Genomic DNA, 26,284 nt, shown 5'->3' with positions numbered 1-26,284 from the left:
AGGTATAGCCGTGTATCAAAAGGTTGCGGGCCTAAGTTACGGCCCCTCTAACGTCTATTCAGGGAACCGCCCCGTCAAACATGACCATAGTGCGTGTTAGAAAATGCGTCTTGCATAATAAACTTTATTTTTTTCCATAGCTTTGATTTAATGATTTTGGATTACAACGCAAGAAATTAGTTATGAAAATACCGACACACAGCCATTAATACGTGCATGAATTTAAAGTCAATATCAAAACTGAGCGTCCGTGTATAACATAATTAAGTCAGTCGGGTAAGTTACTGATACCTTAACGCTGAAAAGCATACCTTACAAGTTCTATTGTGGAAGCCTATTTGAAAAATGCAATAAAAGTCATTCGATACCCAAGGTTGGGATAAAAAGTAGGGTATAGTGAGACGCTCGTATTAGCATAACTATTGGGACTATTATTACACGCAGTCACGATCTTATGGCGTATGTAACGTTAAGAATATAATGAATTTTACTAGGTCATAAATCTAAACATATCATTGTCTTTTTTGTGTTTGTTTTTTACACAAGTTGAAAATACGCCGACTCGAAAATTATTTTGATAATTGACTCCATGACACTAATTAGAAGTTTCTCACATATTTCGTAGCTATAGGACATTAAAAGATATTTATCTTAGATCTTATGTATTGTATCCTCGATAAAAAAAATCTGAAATTATGATAAATCTTATCAGATTTCGTATTTCCCTTCATGTATCTTTTTAATTTCCCCGGGCGAATCTGATTGGTCAATTGATCTGTTGCTAATCTCTGATTGGCTGGCGTGTAACTCGGACATTACTAAATGCGGCGTGTTATACTTCAAGCTGTCAAAGCATAATAATTAACGTGAAGTCATAGCATAAATGGAGTAGCATTTTCAAAATGGGATGTTTATATAATAAAGTGAAGTGAACATGTATACAATGTGGAAATTAAGTGATATCTGTTGTGTTTTTGTAATTTTTATTTTGCGGATAAATGGAGTAGTTTCCCAATCTTTATATGGTAATGTATTTTTCAGAGTTCATTATTAATAATATTGTAAGTAGGTTAAGAATCCTTTAAGACGAGATATTAAGTGCAAGTACCGATGAGACTTCGTGGAATATGGATTCGCAACACTTTATTCCGTTTTCAAAACGCCCAAAAAAAAGAACATATGAAAGATATATTATTATTATTATTATTATTATTATTATTATTATTATTATTATTATTATTATTATTATTATGGACGGGGAAAATATGTAGAACCAAAAACAAAGAAACCCCCATACAGCCATTGCAAAGATAGTTATATGACATACTTTTGATACAAAGGATGTCTTATAGCAAAGTATTTTATTGGGGATGTGTGGTTTATTGTTCATTAAAATGAAAGAAGTAGGTGATAATGTTTTTTAAGTTAATATTAAGATTTATGTTAAAATATGTTCTATAAAATGGACGTGTGACCACTATCCGAATGGTTCAAATGACCAGTTTGATTGATTATAGACAGCTATGTGTCGAGTCATGAGTTTAAGTCACCCATTAAATAAATATGATGCATTTTCAAGATTTTATTTTGAGGAAATGTGTTGGCTTATGTTGTTCTAGGTGTTGTAAAGCGTTTTTTCACGTTAAATAATTACACAAAAAAGACAATTTTTTCCGTTTTCAAAATAGTTCTGTATTAAATTTTAAGTGTACATCGCATCATTTTGCGAAATTCAGCCATACATTTATTAACTCATTAATTTTAAATACACTAGCTGGATGTGTCTCGGTTATTAAAACATACCTGTCATAAGAATAACGCTGTATATATTAGCATATATATCGAATGCGTGAAATCATAGTTAGCGCGTTTTCACTTTAGCTAAAATTCAAATTAATAATAAATACAAAATACACTTTAAATGTGGACCGCGAAAATTTTGCATTTTTTAAATGGCGCAAAAATATGACTCAAAGCTGAACATATGTCATACAAAGGTATGGCCTTCAAGCCCGAGGCGATGTCGGAAACAATGTGATCTTAATTAATGAGCTTCATACACAGTTTCATATGATGGTGAACCGCGTTTGTTTTTACGGAGAATAAAAACACAACAGGCGCACAAATTGGGTCAAGTCCATTCAGTCATTGTGTTACGGCTTAAATGGTTGATTTTTTCGAAATTTTTTTTATAGAATATACAATTACATTGTTAAATATTGTTAACCATTTGCAAGTAAAATTATGTTTTCCTAGACAGCTGAATAAAAAAAACATTTCCACTGTACAGACGGACTGTTTTTGTCTTATAAGGTGACTAAGCATTATAAGGATGTGGTTGGGACGGGCATTAATTATGATATATTTCAATTCAGAAACATTAAGGAGGCTTTGTTATGACAATATATAGAAATAAGTATATGAAAGGTACATGGTCACATTTCGAGGACATACCATTTTCTGTCAAAAACAAACAAACCAACAAAACCATACAGTCTCACACTTACCATCAAGCCGTATGAAATACCACAACTATATTATTAATGAATACATGGAAATGAAAATATTTTATATTTTTCAAAATTTTAAAATCTTCGGAAATACGTATATTTCAGGTATGAAGTTTAAGACACTCTGTGTTTTCACCTTTAACATTATAAAACTTTTACTTATTGTAAGTTTGTATATGTTAAATATCATGGACCTTGACCTTTAACATACTGTACGTCTCTATAACTAGCATTCAGTAAGTATGTCTTTATCAAACTGTGTGTCTGTCACTCTACTCAACAACACCAACACCACCACCACCAACACCAACACCACCAACACCACCACCATCACCAACAACAACAACAGCAATATCAGCAATAACCTTTATTTATCATTGCAACATTTGTTACAACAGCCTCTTATGTGGGTATTTTCATATGACGTACTGTGAGTGAGTATCTCAAATATAAAGATGTGTAAATAGCAGTCTCGGTTAAGTCTATTAAAAAGCAGTCTCGGTTAAGTTGAGTGACCAGCAGTCTCGGTTAAGTTAAGTGATCAGCAGTCTCGGTTTAGTTGAGTGACCAGCAGTCTCGCTTTAGTTGAATGACCAGCAGCCTCGCTTTAGTTGAATGACCAGCAGTCTCACTTTAGTTGAGTGACCAGCAGTGTCGCTTTAGTTGAATGACCAGCAGTCTCGCGTTAGTTGAGTGATCAGCAGTCTCGGTTTAGTTGAATGACCAGCAGTCTCGCTTTAGTTGAGTGACCAGCAGTCTCGGTTTAGTTGAGTGACCAGCAGTCGCGGTTTTGTTGAGAATGCTCACGTTAAATTAAACATTACACCACAGCGACATAGGGGAAGGCCATATAGGATGTATGTCCCTTTAATCTTGGGCGGTGACCTCCTTGGTTCTGTGCTTTTGAATGTCAGTTGTTAATTTTATCTTGAAGCATCTTTAATATATATGTTAATACTAAAATAAATTTAGATCAGTGTAACTCGTATTCATTCTTTTTTCAGGATGTCCTCTGGGCTGGGAATTCTCGGACGGCAAATGTTACCTTTTTGTGACGGATGCGCCACTATTCTACGAGGAAGCGGATGCGGATTGTTGGGTACGTATTTCCGTTTCCGGTCTGGCTTATTATAGGCTATTCCGTGACTATAGTAATGTTATAAAGATGATATGCTCGCTCGTCATATTGCTGAGTTTTGAATACGTTTAAAATGGCTCCCTAGGTTGTTAAATGGTTTGAGTTTTATGCAAGCTTCTAAAATTATCTTAAACGTTTTGTTACATACTGAAGAAAATGTCCTTTTTAATGTATCTCGAATAGAGTGAAAAATCAAGCTTAAGTATATTAGCTTACCTATTACGTTTTGTTGAAAAGTGTGGGGACCAAGTGGAACAACGAGGTTTTGTTAGGGTGTAGGGCGGCACTTAGTATCGGTTAAATTTAGAAATAAAAACACAACATACAGCTTGAGAGACGATTTTTGATAAAAGAAAATCGTGTCCAGATCGAATACATACGCGATTACAGATGCTATATTTTAAGGCGTATTCTCCCGATCTTCCAAAGAAAACAAGATCACATTCTCGTGCAACATCGTGCCAATGAGATCGACTTAAGCATTAACGTTAATATAACTTTCTTCACCTTTGATGTATAAACTATGACATGTTCTGTCTAGTCACAATCCGAAAATAGAATAAATTAGCAATATATATATATCCATACCAAGGTCAAACAGGTTGAAAAAGGTGCGTCTTGTTTTTGTAATTTGAGATAAGTTCAGTGTATATAGGTATAAAAACATCTGACTTGTTCGTAAATGTGGAATTTTGCTAATGGGGGGAAACGTCTGCTAAGGCTGACCAACAATCATTCACAAAATTAGCGACGGTTTGATCGGCCTTAGCATAATTTTTATTCAAGATTTAACAACAATTTTGACTCTATTTAAAACGTTTTAAAAAACTACTAGTTGGCCAATGAATTAAATGGTTCAAGTTTCCATGTCAATGACAAAAAAACAATGAAAACGATCGAATGGTATACAAAATATACAACATACAACTATTTATACATTATGCAGTGTTAATACTTTGAAAAAAATATAACCAGTATGATTCAAAGTCTTATGTATACATTGTATAGTACTTTAAATCATACTGATTATGTATACATTGTATAGTACTTTAAATCATACTGATTATGTATACATTGTATAGTACTTTAAATCATACTGATTATGTATACATTGTATAGTACTTTAAATCATACTGATTATCATTTATTACAGTACATTTGTACCCGAACACAAACGATGGCATCCAATTTCAGTTTTAGCACAACGCGCTTCGCCGACTCTTATAAATAGATCTCTTTATTATAGTTTCAGTCAACTTACTATTATGGTTATTAAAACATGTGAACCACACAGCTTTCAGTGTTCGAATTTATATTTTGTCCACTGGGATGGCAGTTCTTTCCAATTATGCAGTACTTTTTTGTAAATCAGAAATCAGCCCTATCTGAATGCAATTCGGTAAAAGGGTACATGTAGCTGGGTCTCAAGACACAATTTATCCTCAACACGAAAACACTAAGCTGGTTGAATGGTCAACATTATATTTTATCTCATGAGAAGGCAGCATTTCTCAAGTTTTCCAGTACATTTATTTCAGTAAATCAGCAGTCAGTCGCTATTTAGTTTAATCATGTGAATCGGTATATATAACAGTGGCTGGCCCAGTTAGTGGATAGATTACGCAACATAATGTAGACCACTTAAAACTTGAAGATCGTTATCAATTACTTACAAAAGCAAATGGTTTGATGCGACGCAGATGCGTAGCCATTTATTTTGTGTAAGTACATAACGAACAATACTAACGAGTATTGGAGGTGTGTATTACCAATGAAATGGGCCGAGCGACTGTGACACGGCATGTGATATATTTCTTTTATGCATATGCGCATTACCGCTATTCATTACAAAGCGAAGGGCAAGATAAGGAAATATATCAATTGACGAATAAGTGTTATGCACAATTTAAAGCTAGTACAAAAATGTGATGATCAGCATAAAATTTAAAACGATCACTTCAACCAACGTTAGTTTATACGAACAATGATGTATTGTGTTCTAGTTCAGCAAAAACCTTGAATTTATAATGCAGTTGTTGGTACACTTAAATGATTAGTTAGCTGAGCTTAGCCTACTTGAAAATGATCTATTTATTCGATCCAACGATGACTTTTAAACGAGGTAAAGCAAAAACAGTCTTACTCTAACGTTAAATGAAGATCGATCGAACGCAATGTGCGTGTTTTTAAGTATAAACAATGTGAACCATGCTTTTGCTGCGGTAAACTATGTGAGCGCAGTCGCTCACAACTCGTGCGTCCTATCAATAGAGGGTATGTGAAACACGATGTGCACGTGTACTTGAATGCGTAACAACACGTTCATGCACAAGTTTGCAGTTGAGTTTAGATGCTGTTTACGGAACTTCACACATTTAACTTCATGTACGCTCGTAAATGTGTCGTAGTTACACTTTAAACTTGTACTGATACTCAAATAAATGACTCCATTCTGCACATGTATAATGTACTCATACCTGGTTGACGTCGTGCACACTAAGAAGTCCACACGTACATATACTTTCATGACGTACGACACAAAAATAGTCCACACGTACACTTAACTGAGTGACGTAGAGCAAAATAAGTATTCCACATGTATACATACCTGGATGACGTAGGGCACACTTAGTAGTCCACACGTACACATACATTGATGATGTAGTACACAAAAGCAGTCCACAGTTACGTATACCTGGATGACGTAGAGCACAATAAGTAGTCCAGGCCTCATGTATACGTACCCGTAGAGTTTGAAAGACTATCTTATGAATCCACGTCGATATCGCTGATATAGTCTGACACTGCCCTTTATAATCAAAGGAAAAAGATCTTTCTCGTTACCATAGTACATGTAGTTTGATTGAAGCTGAACAAATAAGTTCACCGACCTCATAAAATAATGTACTATTCATTATATTTTTCAGCATAGAGGCGCAGCCTTATTGAGTGTCAATAGTTACACGGAACATCAGTTTATATCAGACTTTCTGGCTCTACATGATTTCAAGTAAGCATTATAATTTTCGACATGGTGATATTTCACATGTTATGCCATTTTTTTAAACTTTAGTTTGCATGATCTCGACCCAAATATTTTCAATGGGTTGGAGGTTTGAGAATTAATTTGTCTTTTCTGAGTACAGTGCACGAAGTCATTAGCTCTAATTGGCTAGTTTGAATCGTGTTTTGTGCAATATGTTATGTTTACAAGATTACTCGACTAAATCGATTCATAACTGAGCTGTGACATCATTTCTTCTTCTTCTTCTTCTTCTTCTTCTTCTTCTTTTTCTTCTTCTTCTTCTTCTTCTTCTTCTTCTTCTTCTTCTTCTTCTTCTTCTTCTTCTTCTTCTTCTTCTTCTTCCTAAATTTCAATCATTACTTTTAAGGCAGTTATAGTTCATGTCAAACAAATAAAATAAATTTGCATACGGTTGTTGTCGCTCCCTTGGAGTTGAAGTTCGTCTAAATTCTACAACATAATCAATAACCTTTACGTATATTTCGTTGTCATAGTTTGGTTATTCATATACCAAGAGCTGAAGTAGCTGCATATCAATCGTGGTTCAGAAGGGCTTAATTATGTTTTGTGACGAATCGACAAATTGTTGGTAGGAGTTCAACCTGTATTTCTAGTTTGTGAATTCACTTTGAAAGTAGGTCAACGCGATGAAGAGCTAATGCGAAAAGTTAAACTTTCCCGTCGAACACGTATCTTTAACCTCATTTTTCTCTCTTTCTTCGTAACAGACTTGCCAATTTCTTTACGAGCGGCTACTTCTTTAATGGCGTCCTGGTCTGGGACTCCGACAACAAAGTGGACACTTCCGGTGCCGCGTACTGGGTCACGGGGAATCCCCCTGCACGAGGGAATCCATACACAAGAATCGCTTACGTCAGAGGTGACAGAACAGGTAAGATTTGATGACGTCGTCGTAGTCGTGCAAAATCTTTGACATTGGCCAAAACCCAAAACAACGTTAAATATGTTCAATTGAAACTTCGTAAACATGTTGCATGAATCAACACGCACACGAGTAACCACTGTGGCAAGAATATTTTCTGAGTTATGTCCCATTTTGAAATTCTATTAATTTTAATTTAATTGATCGGGAATCAACACGATCGATTTTACGGAAATTAAAAGTTAACTAAGAATATAATAACATTAGTATTAGTTAAATTTTGCTAAATTTAAATCAAGATACCGAAATCCATGTTTAAGGTTATATGAAATAAGGCCGCTTATTTAATGTCAAATTGATTATTATTTGCAAATGTCTTAATTTTGGATCACATTACTACATGCGCAGATGAACACGTTGACTAACTATCATGTATCGGAAGTTTCAAGTATGAAACAAGCCCAAATAATTTTACCTCGAGATTTGTTTACGATTTTTGATATGGCAAACCCAACTCGTACGACACAGTGATTTGTAGTATCACAAAAAAATACATTCAAAATGTTTAGACTATGTATGAAGCATGTTATATGTATAACACCAAGTTCCGAAAAAACACACACAACTTATTAAGTATTTTTCTCTTTCTGTTTTTGCACTTGATGTACGGTCACAATTACGAGGTACTTTCTGTACGGATGTTATCTTTTTTCAAATCAGGGCTTTTTCTGCCCATTTTGTGAAAAAGACTCTAGACATTTTGGGAAAAATTGCGACGCGAAAATGCCGAAATCTGGAAGTTTTACAGTTAGAAGAAAAAGCTGTCTAGTCTCCTGCGAATGAGGAAATTATTTAACATTAGTTTCTATTTCCTTTTAAAAGACCAATCCTTGGGGTGTAAATACGTATTGCAATAAATCATGACAGATAATATTTAATACTGATCTCTGAATGTGATGAAAACCAATGCTTTCTGAATTTAATTATCCCCAAAACATCGCATAATTTATAAGGATGTTGAAATGAACCAGTACAGGTAAAAAGACTTTCATGAAAAAATCTTTACTTTTGATTGGTTTTTTTTTCTGAAGATTGGGAAAAATATCTTATATTTTGCTTTAAGAATGGGTTCCCATAGTTGGACCCGAGGGTACTATAGAAAAAGCCCTGCCAATGTATGGGGTACGTGATTTAATGTTTCTTTTTCTTGTCACTGGTACGGTTTTCGAGTTGTACGGTGTGTATCACTTATTCCCGATACGATTCTCTGGTACGGGATCCATAGTATACGGTGTTTATTTCTTTTCCCAGGTACGAGGTACGTGATGTACGGTCTTTATCTATTCTCTGGTACGGGATCCATAGTATACGGTGTTTATTTCTTTTCCCAGGTACGGGGTACGTGATGTACGGTCTTTATCTCTTCTCTGGTACGGGATTCGTAATAATACGGTGTTTATTTCTTTTCCCAGGTACGGGGTACGTGATGTACGGTCTTTATCTCTTCTCTGGTACGGGATTCGTAATAATACGGTGTTTATTTCTTTTCCCAGGTACGGGGTACGTCATGTACGGCTGGAACGTAGTCCCCCACAGTCAGAAGTCCAACTACATCTGTGAGATGACACAGGAAGACGCGCAGAACACGCGCATTGAGGGGAGAGACTCCAGTAGGTTTCCACTTAAAGTGACACTCTTATTCAAAATCAATACTTACAAGTGTATATCAAACATAAATTTAAGGTGGTAACCCTTTAACTACTGACTAAATAATGCATTTATGGAAAATATTAATTACTGATAACAACATTGTAACTGTGTATTTAATAGCTGAAAAAGCAAACATATTAAATGATTGGTGAGTGCTAAAAGATTAACTGTGATCTACTATTGTCTCTTAAGGTAGAAATACCGTGTTTTATGCTCATTTCTTTTAAATTAATCTCGATATCCTTCATATGAACCATTGTTTTCGACATCTATTTATCCCTTTTGGTATATACAAACTGTGATAAGTCTTACTTGAGTAATAGTGCATCTTTAAATTATAATGTACTTTTGTAATTTTCAGCAAAAATATAATCATGAAAATCTAGTGAGATTAGATGATGCTAAGGATTACCATAAAATACCATAACATTTAAGTAACTTCTGAAAATGCATTATACATACATTTAAAATGTTTAATATATACATATACCATGCTATTTAAGTCTATGCATAAATACGATTCTGTCAAATTACAATATGTTATAATGAAAGTTTTATTGCTTAAAGATGTACTCTAAACCCCAAATAAGATGCACCACAATTAATACGATTGTTTTATTTTACCGAAAAGGATGAATAAATATCGAACATAATAGTTCTTATAAAATAGACCGTGTCTAATTTGACAGAAAGGTGCAGAAAACACGGTATTTCTACCTTATTGGACGATAGTTGATCACTATTAATCTTTTAGGACCCACCAGTCGTTTAATATTTGTGTGTTTTCAGCTATTAAATACACGGTCACAATCTAGTTATCAGTTATAAATATTTTCCATAAAGGCATTATTTGGTAAGCAGTTAAAGGTTAATCACTCAAAACTTATGTTTGTTTTACATGAATTGATTTTGAATGAGAGTGTCACTTTAAATACCATGACGTCTTAATTCGTTTCCCCCGCCTTCCGAAAACACGTTATAGTTTACTGTAGGGTTATGAAAAAACGTAATTAATAAGATTAAGAGTAATATCCAGCGCTCGCTGCAACTTTCTCAATCATTTAAAATTACCATTTTTTGTGCTCACCATGACACATCGTCGTTTGATTTGAGAAATGATCGTATCTGAACGTTTATGTATAGTTCTAAATACCAATTATTATTGTTCAGCGTTCGGCCTTGACCCCATTGAGATGCGGGACGTCGAGGTGGGGCCCCACATCACGGACGAGCCCGGCGATATGCTGGTATTTGAGGGAACACCCAGTACTTACATTGAGTGCAAGTCGAAGGGAAACCCCAATCCAAAATACTCTTGGTTGAAAGATGGATCCACGGAAGTGACGTCATTACTCAGCAGCAGGTGGCCAAATACTTTATATTTTTTGTTTCTTGAGTCTCGTGAAATCCGAATCTGCAAAAATCCGCTCGAGTCGAATATAACCTCTCGGATCAAAACGCAGTTCTAATAACCCTATTTTATTATTTCCCAATACAAATTATGTGTATGCATGTATGTAAAGCTCTGTTGTGGAATTCAATATTGGTCTTAATTGTATCTAAGAACGATCTAGCTAATCGGATTGCTCGATATAAATAAAGGACCTATACAGTAAATGAAGTCAATGATGTATGACCACAAGATTGACTTAAGTTGCATATTGAATACCAACCCTGGCATATCATATTGTTCATCGTTGGTACAATTATATATCAGTGTTTAGTTAAGTAGTAAGTTTTTATAGTGTTCTACATGATGTGTCCGCCTGACTCGTTTGATCATCAACTTAGCTTCTTCCGAATGATCTTTGGAACTCTAATAATGAAAAGTTATGTAAGAGTAATTCCGAACTAAGAAATAGTGAAGCGCTATCACTATCACGAAGCACCGTTTATGGTTGTGTTCAATTATGCAGATTACACCAATTGGTACCTTATTACTCAGTGCAACGTGTTTGTATTGGTGTCCTTATTTCAGGTGATTGACCGCATTTGCAATCATTGAATGCCAAACAAACAAACGGTTTTTACATATTGCACAGTATCATGTTTACATGTTCTTTATCTGCACATTAAACCCTTTGTAATGATACCAAAATAATTATAGGATCACTATGCATGAAATATTTGCATTGTTATACATAGGAAACATGTCTCTATTACCCAGGTATACCATTACGGGCGGACGGATGACAGTGTCTAACCCAGATGAACAGAAAGATCAGGGGTCCTATCAGTGTTCAGTCGAGAACAAGTTTGGCAAGATCCTGTCCAACCCCGCTAAATTACAGTTTGGGTGTAAGTTGAAAAATTAAAAAGTTTAAAACGCTGGGTTCAACTTTATGCAGGTTTAATTGCCTGGGCGTAAGTTCAATCTAAAGCAGGTTTAATTATATGGGTGTAAATTGAACATTAAGCAGGTTTAATTCTGTGTGTGTTAGTTGAACCCTAAGCAGGTTTAATTTTCTGGATTTAAGTTCAACCCTAAGCAGGCTTAATTCTCTAAGTGTAAGTTGAACCCTAAGCGGCTTAATTTTCTGAGTGTAAGTTCAACCCTAAGCGGTTTAATTCTCTGAGTGTAAGTTGAACCCTAAGCAGGCTTAATTCTCTGAGTGTAAGTTGAACCCTAAGCAGGTTTAATTCTCTGAGTGTACGTTGAACCCTAAGCAGGCTTAATTCTCTGGGTGTAAGTTGAACCTTAAGCGAGTTTCGCTAAACTAAACTCAATGCACGGATTCTCTTCGTTTAAAGGCACTAAAAGTACTTTGAATAACGTATTAAAACATATAATTTTAATTATAGGATAGTTTTGGGTGCGTATTAATCGACAAGACAAAACAGGCTATACCTTATAGTAAGATTTATGGATTACCGCATATACTGTATTCCGATATTTAGACATATATTGAAACGAAAATTCTTGTTTCGGGAGTTAAACCCATTAGAGCGCGAGTTAAAAATAGGTTCCTGTCACATGACTGTCTCGTTTTCGCATATGCACTTTTATTTTTCCCAGATCTACAGAAGTTTTCGCCCGTCCCCCCAGACGATGCACGCGCCAAGGAGAGAGAGGGTTACAGGATTTCTTGTCTGCAACCTTCGTACTTCCCAGGTTAGTCCGTATAAAAAGCTCCTGCTAAAAAGAGTCTTTTAAAGCTGTTTCCTTTACACTTAATTAAATGTTAAAATATTTACGATATGGGGATATAACTTCTTTCTCTGTTTTACACACGCTCGATTATGTGACATGTCTCCTTTTTCTGTTTTATAGACGCCCGATATGGTGATACGTCGCCTTTTTCTGTTATAATGACGCACGATATGGTGATACGTCGCCTTTTTCTGTTATATAGACGCACGATATGGTGATACGTCGCCTTTTACTGTTATAATGACGTGCGATATGGTGATACGTCGCCTTTTTCTGTTATAATGACGCGCGATATGGTGATACGTCGCCTTTTTCTGTTATAATGACGCACGATATGGTGATACGTCGCCTTTTTCTGTTATAATGACGCATGATATGGTGATACGTCGCCATATCTCTTCTTTCTCTGATTACAGAAGAACATTTTGGTGTTATGTCTTCTTTCTCTGATTTTTAAAGAAGCGCCATATATCTTCTTTCACTGTTTTTTTTACTTAAGCACGATATCGTGTTATATCTTTTTTCTCTGTTTTACATACGTACGATCGATATGCTGATTTTCCGATTTACTCTGATTTACAGAGGTACGGTTCAGCTGGTTTCGTAATGGCACTAGTGAGCCCATGTTTGAGAACCTTCCGAACATCTTCGTGTCCAACAGTGGCTACCTGTATTTCTCGGACGTCCAGGAGACTGACAACAAGAAGTACACATGCGTAGTTACACTGGCCGCCAGTTCCGGAATGCAGACGTCAATCAACCAGCCACCCAGTATCGTCAGTCTCGGCGTTTGGCTTAGGGTTGCGGAAAATGGTAGGGTATCTTATATTTGACATTCGTGAAAGTGGTAAAGATGAATTACGTGTTTTGTGAGGTAATTGTTTGTGTTGAAGGATAAACTGTCGGTTTTACCTGTTGATGACGGGTATTAAACGATATAAGTCTTTGTAATTCTTCAGGATCGGTGTCTTTTATAACTAATTAGAATATAACCTACATTTTCGGCCAATGAAATCGCAGATAAGCACTCATTATATACTAGGCTTAATCAATAAGAATTTAACCTCGCTACGCTCACTTCGCCCATTCGTATTCATTAATATTTTACTTCATGTCATCTAACTATTACTTCATTATTGTTGGTGGTTTAAGATGAGCTGTGGGTTTTTTTAATTCAGCTGTTGGAATTTTAAGAAAATCCCATGTATTCACTTTCCTACTCTAATGTTAGAAATATCTAGTTTTACCCACCTATATCTATATTTCAGAGCCTGGAAATATAAAGCCCGAGATCTACACCCACACCTTCCCTTCCCCCTCCGTGCGAGGGGCGACAATTAGGGTCGAGTGTGTTGCATACGGAACGTGAGTTCTCGTTATTTGAAATTTACCTCAGAGAATGATTAAATACTGATCATATTTGAACTGTATTATACTAGAATACCATCTCTGAAAATGGCTGTTGAAAGAAAAACAGTTTATGATTAACGTTATGGTTTGATAAAAAACAGTATCCTCATGCATATGTGAAATAACCAATTAATAATTATGCAATTTGAGATCCGTTATCTTTTTTCAAACCAAAAAAACAACAAAACCGCCATTTGGTAATGATATATCTTCAGTGTACCAATTGAGTACTCATGGCGACGATCAGACGGCCGGAACTTCGAGACCGGCACGACGATAACCGATCATAACCGAGTAATGACGATTACTAACGCCCAGCTTAGCGCAGAGGGTAACTACATATGTACGGCGAACGGCAGAGGAGGCGTCACGAACAAGGTCATCACGCTGAGCATGGAAGGTATGTTTTATTTATGTATACTTAAATAATTGCATTAGAATTTGTATTGAACGAACAAAATAAATTGCAATGATCTCCATTGGTTAATGGAACTTTATTCGGTTTCACACAAGAGTGTTTCTTTTAAAATAATAAAATACAATGTTATACATGTATATCTATCTTGTTCGTAAAGAATAATCAATGACAAATTTATCAATTTTAAGTTTTTGCGTATCTTTGTTATTACATTTTTTTTTTCAAAAACAAAGAGTTGAATCAATCTTACTTATGCTACATCTAAAACACTTCGCCATACTTCTGCACCATTCAGCACGCCCCTATTTCCCGTACACAATCGGTGATAAAATGGCGGACCCCGAGAAGACTTTAAAATGGCGCTGCAAGGCTGTTGCTCGGCCTGCTGCAACCTACGCGTGGTACAAAGATGGGGTCCTGGTCCAAGGCATCATGGGAGAGATCGAGATACGGCGAAACTATCTCATCATACATAAGGTGGGTAATTATAACGAGAATCATGTTTCATTTTGTCATAACTGGTTACGTATGAAAACATTAGTTGTTGTTTTTTAGTTTTGTAATTTAGACCAACTAAAACACTGTTAAACATAACACATTAGTTGTAATTGTCTATCACCACACATTTTGCTGTAATTTCCAAGGTAGGCAGGTCGGGGGATGAAGGCATATGCAGGTGTGGTTCTACAAAATGCTTTAATTGGAATATTGTATCGCCAATTTTGCCTTTGATTTCCCCAGGTGGACAAGGCGAGGGATGAAGGCATGTACCAGTGTGGAGCCACCAACGTCCACGGCACAACCTTCAGCTATGGTCAACTCAAGGTTCTCCGTAAGTACAGATTACCAGTCCCGAGTCCCTAACTTATTAGTTTAAAAGTCTCACGCAAAAGGCAGCAACGGCATTTATTAACTTATGATGCATTCCAAACATGGCTACAAAATCATTATCAAAGTAAAGTACCTAATGAAACAAAAGTACACATAAACTAGATAATTCTATGATTTCTTATACTAATTTCTTCCCGATATCACTTTTGCCGTTTTAGCTTTATCATATTTCGTATGTCGAAACATCACTTATGCATTTAACAAGACAATATCAATAAGAATGCCGTCTGGTCAAATTACACAATAATCATTTTCAATTACATCAGTTTAAAACTAGGGATAGTAGATAAAGGCACACAAAAGTTTTCAGACCTGAATTTAATCATTCCTTGTTAAGCCCTTGAAAGAGCGAAAATTAATTGCAAAGTTTGACAATATCAGTATATCTCATACAGACATGTTCAAATTTGTTCCATTGAGCTTTTTGTTATTTGTGTTAAATCAATCAGAATTAAGCCTTGAACGCAGTTCAAATATGTTTTTATTGATGTTCTACATTACGTTTGTATGATTAACATATCATATATCACATTATCCATGGTTGGAAGTTAAATTTATCATATGCTATCTTATCTTATCTTGCATACAGGTTTTGCTCCAACTTTTGCTCGTCGACCGATCCCGCCGACTGTCATGCTCCCCAACGGCGGAAACTTCACCATCCGCTGTGACGTCGAGGCAGCTCCCGTCCCGGAGGTAAATTGTTATAGATTTACAACTGCACATGTTCGAGCCGACGGAGTTCGACTATATTTTGATTCGGTATAAAATATCATTCCTCAACTGATACACAAACATTCACCACAAAGCAACACACGTGAAGCCTAAGTCAACAAAATGTACTAACGAACAACATTCACTCGCTTTTATAGTTACAATCTGACAAACCCGTTATCTCAAATTCACCACTACTTTGTCGTGTATTACAGGTACGCTGGTCAAAGAACGGAGGTGACATAGCGACAGTTACGGGTGACTTGTCGGGCCATGTCGGTATGACGATTGACTACGCCCTCGTGTTTAAAAACATCCAGCCCTCGGACGCTGGGCAGTATACATGTCACGCTTCCAACAGCGAAGGCGAGGCGTCGATGTCGACAGCTGTCTCTGTAATCGGTAAGCAAAGGGTTATTTTCCATTGAAGGAAAAAATGCATATTGATCGATATGATATTCCTCTACCAAATTTACACTGAAGAGTTTCAATTACTAGTGAATTACAGAACAACTTTTAGTTCCATCCCAGACCTGGATATCTGGTCATTTCAGTCATGGAATATGGGTCGAAAAGGGAGATAGATGTCTCCCAACCTCAGTGTATGCAATTTTACTGAAACGAGGTTTTCCGAATTTGAGTTTAAATTTCCGAAAAGAGTGTACACTTAACGATGTAGTTAAATATAGCTACATTCTGGAAGAGTTAATCTTAATGGTACCACGAAATACATCACCATTATGAGAACAGCAGTCTCCGAGGACAATTCAAATTATTACAAATCCTTCTTTATTCCAGAGGGGATCGTGATATCGCGGCCACCAGCAGCCACACAGGTCATGGTGAACAGGACAGCGTTTATGTATTGCCAAGCGGGTTATAACAACCGTATGTTTGACGTCACCTACCAATGGAAACTTAACGGGCATATCCTCAACTTCACCCTCTCTGATGGCCACTATGAGCAGGTTAGTGTGCACATGTTTAACTATCGAAATTAACACGGAAATTAATTGATAATACAATTTGCAAAACCACTGTCTCAAGGCCAATCAGGGTATCACATCTGGAAATCCCATTCATTTAAACAGCAGCCAGTACCAACTGGCTGGCGCTTGTTTATCCTCGCCTTTAGGTAAAATAATACACATTCGGTGAGCACATAATTTGGTTCCTTTGACATATGAGATGACAATGCATGCACATCAGCTTTACGACTAGATAAGGTGTTATGACCGGCTTGGTTAGCTCGCATGTATCATCTCCGTAATGTAAGACTGTAATCAATATTCGAAGTTTGGGCGTTATAGCTATTTTAATAAATGATTGAATGTTTTGTATTTCAGAGGTCCCGAGAAGATAGCGAGGGTTTATACATCATCAACGCCCAGTTCCAACACCATGGCGAATACGAATGCCTCGCAAAGACCACCATACATACCGTCTCCGCTGTCGCCACACTGAAGGTCTACGGTGGGTGCACTACTCGTTTAGTCGAAAGATATTGCCGTGGTTGCATGATGAGAGGGATATAAATCACTTCTGTACGATAGTTTTGCTGTTCTTTCAGAACAGTTGACATGGCGAAAGGGACATAACTAACTTACGTATTTAACTTTTGGCATAACAATACATGGGCTTGTGACTTAAGGGAAATAACTCTTTAATTATATTTATGCTGTTCTTTGTAGACATCGTCAATGACAGTGTATATTGTACATGCTTCTTATTGCGATGCAAATTCTCGACACATCAGATGTAATTCATTAAATGGCCGTCTCGTTTAATTGCACCAAGCATTTATGCGCGTACGGCAACATATCAGAAAAAAACCCAGCAACATTTAATCTATACTAGACAATATATAAGTATGGACAATCAACGAAGTAATTTATCGTAGTACATATATTTAAAATGCAAATAAAAGCCCATACTCATCAGTCAATTTAAATATTTTTTTGATTTCAAAAGGACTGAGAAACAAAGCCAAACTCACACCAAGGAAAATAGCAAATTAAACATTTAAAACATTACTTAAAGTCAAATGGATTCATGGACACTAATTGTACACGTATTCCAATATATGTAACACTCTTCAATATAATCAATTTACTTCTAGGTCCCCCTGGTCCTCCTGCGGGTGTTTACATCAAGCTTGGATCTGTGACGTCGGTCAGCGCTACCGTAGTTTGGTCCGTCGGACCAGCAATGGGACACTTCGGGGACATATTAGGCTATGATATCGAGGCCGAGTTGTCCATGATCCGGCCGAACCGCTGGGTGAATGTTATGGCAGGTATAGAATACAAATTTATACATTCAATGCAACAAGCTCCTGAATAATAATTTTATTCAAACCAATATCACTGCCCACGAGACTTTTCGGCGAATTTTTCAGCTCCAATAGTTATGCCCAAGATGCTGCAATAGTAATGGTATATATTTTATACAACTTTACAAATTTTAGGCCTGACCTATAACTGGAGCTTGTTACACGTCAGAATTGAATAAAATGTATTTTCTCATGTAAGGGCATTACTATTAAAAACGTGTGGTTGTTATTGTTTTGCTGATTTTTTAACAAAATCAGTCCCGATGCACTTGTATTAAACTAAATATACGTTAAACTTTTCAGATGTGGCAGAGTTTGCCGCAGTAAAGGACGCCGCAGATCTCGGGCTTAGAGAGGACCAACGGGCCGTCGTTGTGGAGTCACTACTACCGGATGTGACCTACAGCTTCCGGGTCCGTGCGTTTAACGTGTATGGCCGAGGACAAGAAGCCAGCATGCCCTCTGGTACGTACACATGATTTATACATCATGATATTAAGGCAAGGCAATGGCAGGAATACTTGGCTTAATGATTTATTTATTTTTAAAAAAATGGTGAAAAACTAGAACTCTGGTTTTAAACCCCAGTAATCTTCTATTTCGCTGACTGTTCCAAGCGGTTATCACTAGCTTTATTAATACAGATATTTCGATGAGTGTGTAGTCCGGCTTTGTTCTTGTGATATCCCAAACCAACTGTAGGTATACATAATTAAATATCACACCTTCGTGTCCATTTCAGTGCGTATAAAGACCGCTTCTACTATTCCTGTTGTGGCTCCACGGAATGTTCGAGGGTTTGACGAGGGGAAGGTCGGAACGCTCAACATTGTCTGGGATGTAAGTAACATCCCAAGTTGTTATCATTTGATTGCAATGAAATACACATACTGTGTATCAACCATAATATCAGCAACATATCAAACATAATCTTTTTATAATTCTTAATAAACCATGTTTTAAAAAAAATATTTTGTTATCTTATTGTTCTGTTAAAATCTTAAAAATATTGCAAATTTAAATGTAAAGTGTTTCATACAAGACAAAGATTTTGAGCGCTGTTACGTGATTTTGAACATTATTATTTTAAAGCAAAGGGAAGTGTAGAATTTGGAATCACTGATGTCATTCTGATATATAGAATAAATTGTGTGTTTTATTTATTATTGAACTCTTCCTGATCACTTCCTTGTTCATTTCAGCCCCTGGACATCTCCGAATACGCTGGCCCTAACCTCGGTTATAATGTATACTTTAAGCGGCAGGGTTCACAAAAAGATTGGAAACTGGTTAGTATTTAGCAAATCATAAACACAACCAAAAACATTTATTTACCAGAAGGTCGTATCGTACAAAATGGCGAAAAATACAAAATTTCACACATGATAAACAATATTTTTATTAATCGGAATTTCACACAAAATAATCTATAAAAAATGCAAATAATTTTATTGCATATTGTGTAAGTACTATACTCCTTAAAATATGGCGAAACTTATGAACAACTATAAATTATTCCCAACAAAAATCGTCATATATTTAAACACTGATTTGTCGATAATTAATTTCGCCAGTTATGCTATAAGCAGTTCATTACCCCGTTGTAATATGAATTATAAACACTGGTCTATAACCTGTACAGGATTATAGAATTCAATGCAAAAGTAGTAACACTGTACAAAACTTCAACGCTCCCATTCCGACTTCAAGTCATTTTACTTGATTGCCATCTCAAAGTATGTTGTCGCATGTATAAAATTTACATCAATTTTTGTATTTATTTTTAACACTGTATTTTTATATTAAATAGCCTTGTGTATGGTTTATGTGGTATTTGTAATAGCCTTGTATTCTCTACAGACTGGTTTATAGATAATTTGTACAATTTGCCGTAATCATTTTTATAACCCTTTGCTCTCTCTGTAGGTAAAGGTTGCAGACCCACGGGCGAGTATGTTTACTACTGAAGTAGGCGTGGAAAATTATTACCTCGAGTATGAGGTCATGGTCGGCGTGTATAATGGAAACGGGGAGGGGCCAAACTCGACAGACACCGTTATCATGTCAGCCGAAGGCAGTAAGTATAAATCTTGCATTGAGGAGTCCTGGTTCCAATAGACTAAAACACCTTCCAAGTTCACAAACAACAGTTGCAAAAAAATGACTCTAATCGTGTCCCTTTTTACTTGTCCCAGTATGTTAAATCGTACATGTAAATCATTGGCTCTCGGGTTTATCAAATACATGCTATTCCTTTTATGTATTTGTATTGCGTATGTGTAATGTCCAAATTCACTGAACCATATGGTTAAATACTTGCTTTGGGGCTTTTACAAGAACACTGAAACACATGTTAAAGTCATTGCTGGTCCAAGTCTGTTGAACAACATCATTGCCTCTAGCAGTGCGCCCATACACTGAACAATACACCGAACCATACACGGAACCATACACTGACCCCCCCCCCCCCCCCCCCCCGCTGGATCAGCTAGTGATTTTAAAACATTGTATATTTCTTACAAGTGCCAAGATATTATATCGAATAACCGCTTCTTTTTTAACGCAGTGCCGATAGCGACAGTGTTGATGGGCGACTGTGATAACTACAACGGTACGGCCTTCTCCATGTCGTGGACGCCCGTGGAGGACACGAGGGAAAAACTGAAAGGAAGGCTCAAGGGATACAGGGTCAGTTCATATTGACACTTGAGTGGACGCTTGTTCTGGTTTTCATCCAGCGAACTCCCTCGAACATCTGTGACTGAATTCATGAATTTTAACTCTACAAGGTCAAAATAACAGTATTATGATATGAATTTCTTAAAATAATTGCCTATATCTGGTAAATACTTTAGTTTAATTTATGCATTTGAAATTCACTATATTTTGACCCCCTTTTTAGATCCGTTACTGGCATATTGACAACCCGGAGTTCGTTATTTGGTTCGACTTGTATGGACAACACGATAACACCGTTATAATCGGCCTTATGGACAACTCGAACTACTGGTCATCCGTACAGGTGGTCAACTATGCGGGTGTAGGCCCGGTCGGGGAGATACGATTGGCGGAAACATACCATTTACGTAAGTATTCACATCATGACGGTCTCGCCTTTATACAATTTACACAGTTATTTAAGGACATGCGAAGTTATACTGTCGAAACATGTATTGAATGGTTACATTATGTTTTATCTATTTGCTGGTTGTGGAAATGTCGTCCAAATGCTCATTTTTAACGATGTACGTGATATTACAATGGTCTGTGCTGTGTTTAATATGTTTTAATTTTAAGCACGACTTTTTCGCCAACCACAAACAAGGAAGAATGTAATTTTTTGTGTTGTAGATAATTTGTACTTTGGTTCGGTGGCCTTTTTGACTTTTATAAAAAAAAATGAGTCGAGTTGAGTTGAGTTGAGTTGTAATTCACGTATTCCTGCATTACCTTCATGTAAATTTGTTTCGTTGTTTACAGCGCCCCAGGACTATCCTCGCCATGTGAAGGTGATGGCGCACTCAGACCACTCTGTGAGCGTCCACTGGCAACAGGTGATGACCAGCTGGGACGAAGAGACGATCCAAGGATATATTGTAAGTTTGTTAAATAATCATACTCTTTATAATACTAGTGTTAAGATAAACATCAGTAAACCAGTTTAAACATTCAATGTTACTTTCACTTAACCTAATACGTTTTACATATACTATGTTAAAATAGAACTTAGGTTGGCGAAACTCTTTCAACAAATACTATAAGAAAAAAATTTAGTTGGTCAATTGTTATGATGTTTTAACAAAGTTGTTCACTTTCAAATCTATTCTACTCTAGACATATGTTCCTTCTTTACGTTTTATATTAAACATTAGAGCATACCATAAATATATTCACCTTTAAAAGTTAACAGCGACGGCGTTAACAAACTTCTAACCCATCTTCATCGAAAATTCTCAAGTTCTTTCTCAATTGAGAACAATATTTTAATATTGAGTATATTGTAACTATAAAGGAAATAGATTTTGTTCCTTTGGTATTTTCTTAATATTCTAACCGAATTCTATATGTTAACTTTGTACTTAAAACAGTGACGTACTAGTATATTAATGGAAATTGAGTAAGAACTTATGTCCATTTCTTGCTTTAAAATAACAAGTTTTTGACAAAAAATATATATCAATATTATATATATATATATATATGTATTAGCGAACATTGGTCTAATATTGTAAAACATTTGAAATCTGGAACCATATATTTTCGTAAAACCTAAAAAATCGACCCACTATATAACCTACTTTTATGTACAGCTGCGAGTGTGGAAAATCCAAGAGGACATCCGGACGGCGAACGACACAAAAGTGGAAGTGGTGGACGAAGCCATTTTAGGGGGCCTCCAGAAGAAGACCGTCTATGTCCTGCGGGTATTGGGCTATTCCATTGGCGGGGAGGGCAGCCTGAGTCCGCATGTATACTTTACTGTGGAAGGTAATTGGAATTATTTGTTCGGTTGAAGGAAACTTTTATTGTTGTATCACAACTGTGTAGTTATAAGCTATTTAGAGATATGTCTTTTGATATTTCTTAGATATACATATTTGGTTAAAGCATATGAACGTTCGCATGTTTGGTAAACATGAAACTACAAGGGGCTTATAAAATACAGAAGTAACTAGAAATAGTGAAACATATCTTTTATAGCGACCACATTCCATTATGATCATTTGGCTGAATAGCTCATTGCGCGAATGTGTACACATTACGTGATTTTGGGCCCAAAGCCCGAAACCTCGTTTTCGAAAAAAACCGTTTGAAAATGGCCATTCTTTTATTAAAAATGTGGATATTTTTTGTGCTGGTTCTTTATGGTGTGAAGAAAAGACTAAATAGCAAGCATGGAGAATATGAGCAATGCAATTAAAAGTTAAATGAAATGTCAACGTAATTTTATCACCCCTCGTTATTGATAATTATAAACTTTTGTTCATTTTAGGCGAGGCCGTTCCGTTTGATCCGACGACTACGAGGTTTTGCTACGACCACTACATGTGTCCTGACGGGGCGTCGTCCACTGGCGTTTCCATAGTTACTGTTCTTCTACTAGCTGCTATCAGCATTGTGTTCAACAGTTTGGGACGATAACGCTAAAAATACATTTTAACAAGTTAACCCAATACTTTAACCCAAGTACTCCAAAGCATTTCCTTCTATTAGAAGATCCAGAACTTGAGAATGTAACCATAAGCCTTTGTGCTGTTCCCATAGACCAACATGTTCAACAGAGTTATTTGAGTTATCATTTGTTGTTTGACTCATATTGAGACATTTACGATGCTAACTTTCTTAGTGTTAAGCGCGAAATGCCTCTACACTAACCAGCGCGCATGGACGGGATACCAATTAGCCCAATGATGTACTAAATGTACATATTATCAAAGGGATGTTTCTCTCTACATTAAATCATGTTCTATTTACAGTAAGTACGTGTTCCATCTGCAGTAAAAATGTGTTCTATCTACAGTTAAAATGTGTGCTATGTATTGCAGTTTAGACTTGTAAATAGTTTGTATCTTTTTGTATAGCCGTTTGTTGTTTATAATGCACAAAATCATACAGAAAAAAATCATAAAGATTTCTGTGTAAATTATTTTACATGAACTCGTTTATGAACGTTAACTCACCCATACATCTGTAAGTAACATTATGTACAGTGTAATATGTTAATACATGTTTCAATTCAATATGCTCCAATTATAAATATGGTTCACACAAATGGAATCTCAGACTGTGCATTTTTGTGCATGTGGAGTGTAAGACGTTTTCTTATTATTTTGATGAACCATTCCGAATGAATCTCCGCTGATGGAACGATATTTAGTGAAAAGCAAAAAAAAAAAAATGCTAATTACTCATACATGTAAATATCAAACAAGTTCAGGGGCTGTATTCAATTACAACAAGATTTTACTCAATTTTAAAATTAGAAATCCGAGTGTTTTGATTGGACAGTGAAAAAATATTTTTACCAATGGACTGAATGGAATCACTGCATAATGCGTGTCTAAGGTCAAGGATAATAACCGCGGTATTTTGGGTACAACATTACTCGTTTGGCGAACCATCAACTGGTGGGGGTAAAACCCCCCTTCATTTTTCTAAGTCACACTTGCAGATGTGACGGGGTCAAACAATAATGCAGCAATTATAGAGAGAGGACTGACCTTTATAAACTAAACAATAACAACAACAACAACAACAACGATATTGAATACGGCCCCTGTTTGACGACAGAAAACTTATCTCAGTTCTGATCGTTCAAATAGGCTAAGACACATTTAATAACTAGTTTGTTTAGTGTTTTCCTACCGCAATTACGGTGTGGTCGGGTATGTAGTTTTTAACATTATAACCCCCTAATTCCGTAATGACAGTCGAAAACAAAATTATGGCCACCGGAGGGGCCGAAACTACTCTTTCATGAGTCATTTTGGAAACGCTAAACAAGTAGTTTATTAATCATGGCCTGAGTTTTTTTTTGTAGTTTTGCGAGGAATCGCACCTTTTCCTCTTTCATCATACATTCCTGCACAGATTTTGCATTTCCGTATATTTTTAACCATATATTTTGATAAATAAAGTTTTCAATTGACGTCAGTTATTGTATTTATTTCGACAAACCTTTTCACAAAAAGACCGTCTGACGGAGCAATGTCAAAACATTATTTTGTTTATGTTTGTCGATGTGTTTGAGGAATCTAAGCACCTTATCAAACTCTGGTAAAAAACGCAGACGGGGCTCTTTAAGCGGCATAGACTGCCCTTTGTTTCATTTAAAATGGTATAGTAAAAGAAAAGTTATCTTTGTGTTAAGCAAAAAAATGCATTCCGACGTAGCATCTATGACGTAATTTATCATGTGGTATACACACACAGCTGTTCACCAGGTGTTACCCGTCTGACAGGCGTTTATCCCCGTAAAACCGTCGGGAGCTAAGCAAAGTCTTAATTAAATGCCTAGTTTAAGGAATGTTTGGCATGATAATCCCCTGTTGTGCATCTTCTGCTAATTGCACTGGTGTCACAGTATGGGCCAATTTCCTGTGTATTCGTTTATTGGCACAGGGCCATTTAGGGTCCATTTCCATAACAAAACCTCCCAAACTGCACAGCAGGATACTCAGATCAGAGATCTGATAAGAGGGATCAAGGTAAGTATATTAAGATCAATAAACAGAGGTTGTGTACTATACACAGACTTTATTATTATTATTATTTTTTATTATTTTTTTTTGTGTGGGGGGGGGGGGCACTTATAGAATGCTTAAACTAGGCAATTGATACATGTTGTCACAACCAAGGTTGCATGGTTTTCTGTCTCCCGATGAGACATTTGTCGCTGTATTGACCCATGGTGAGGGATTGACCAATGAAAGTGACACTCGTATTTTAAAACCAAATTCTTAGTGATAAACCTTGAATTACTTACTACATAATGCATTTATGGAAGATATTAATTACTAATAACAAGATTGTAACCGTGTATTTAATAGCTGAAAACGCACACATATTAAATGACTGGTGGGTCCTAAAAGATTTACAGTGATAAACTATCGTCTCATGTGTTTCCTGTACCTTTCTGTCAAATTAGACACGGTATCCCTCCATTAGAACCTTTGTTTTCGATATTTGAATGTTGGTCTCAGAGTCAGCTGATTTTAACATCAATGCCTTCACGTCAGTCATATAAAATAACTCACAATGTATCAGATCTCAAATGTTGGGATAACTGCCCTTAAAGTCATTTTTTCTAAAAGCGTTAGTAATGCTTTTAGCCATTACACATCAATGTTCGAGCATAAATATGAACAACTACGATCTCATCCTTTGTCAGCAGTCTAGTATCACTCGTTTCCAGACCTTTACGCAAAAATTGTCTCATTCAAATACAAGAAGTAAAAAATAAGTTGTTAATACGACCAACCTATGAGAGTGCAGCTTTAAACCATCCCGGTAGCATGCAATCCTAAGACACCGTATGGAAGTGTGATAAGGGGTTTGCTCATTTCCGCGGCAAAATTGTTCTAGTTTCATGGTAGGAAAAA

At 36.2% G+C, this 26,284-nt stretch overlaps 1 protein-coding gene across 1 annotated transcript; it reads left to right on the top strand.

Annotated features, from left to right (window-relative positions):
* The first annotated feature begins 458 nt into the window (after positions 1–458).
* Positions 459–24,831, top strand: LOC128203681 (contactin-5-like). Its single transcript, XM_052905201.1, has 27 exons — positions 459–1,025; positions 3,515–3,609; positions 6,576–6,658; positions 7,402–7,565; positions 9,110–9,226; positions 10,437–10,629; positions 11,434–11,564; positions 12,283–12,378; positions 13,000–13,230; positions 13,686–13,782; positions 14,043–14,227; positions 14,541–14,722; positions 14,987–15,077; positions 15,726–15,832; positions 16,066–16,252; positions 16,649–16,818; positions 17,197–17,323; positions 17,970–18,146; positions 18,486–18,647; positions 18,925–19,022; positions 19,385–19,471; positions 20,109–20,259; positions 20,749–20,870; positions 21,085–21,268; positions 21,663–21,778; positions 22,493–22,670; positions 23,176–24,831. Exons 1-27 carry the CDS (start codon positions 935–937, stop codon positions 23,322–23,324), a joined length of 3,771 nt encoding a protein of 1,256 aa, XP_052761161.1. The 5' UTR covers positions 459–934; the 3' UTR covers positions 23,325–24,831.
* The last annotated feature ends 1,453 nt before the right edge of the window (positions 24,832–26,284 follow it).

This window comes from Mya arenaria, chromosome 9 (genome assembly GCF_026914265.1).
Source record: "Mya arenaria isolate MELC-2E11 chromosome 9, ASM2691426v1".
Classification (NCBI taxonomy): domain Eukaryota; kingdom Metazoa; phylum Mollusca; class Bivalvia; order Myida; family Myidae; genus Mya; species Mya arenaria.
Note: the sequence above shows the minus strand (reverse complement) of the source record. Positions and strands in the feature narration are given on the sequence as shown.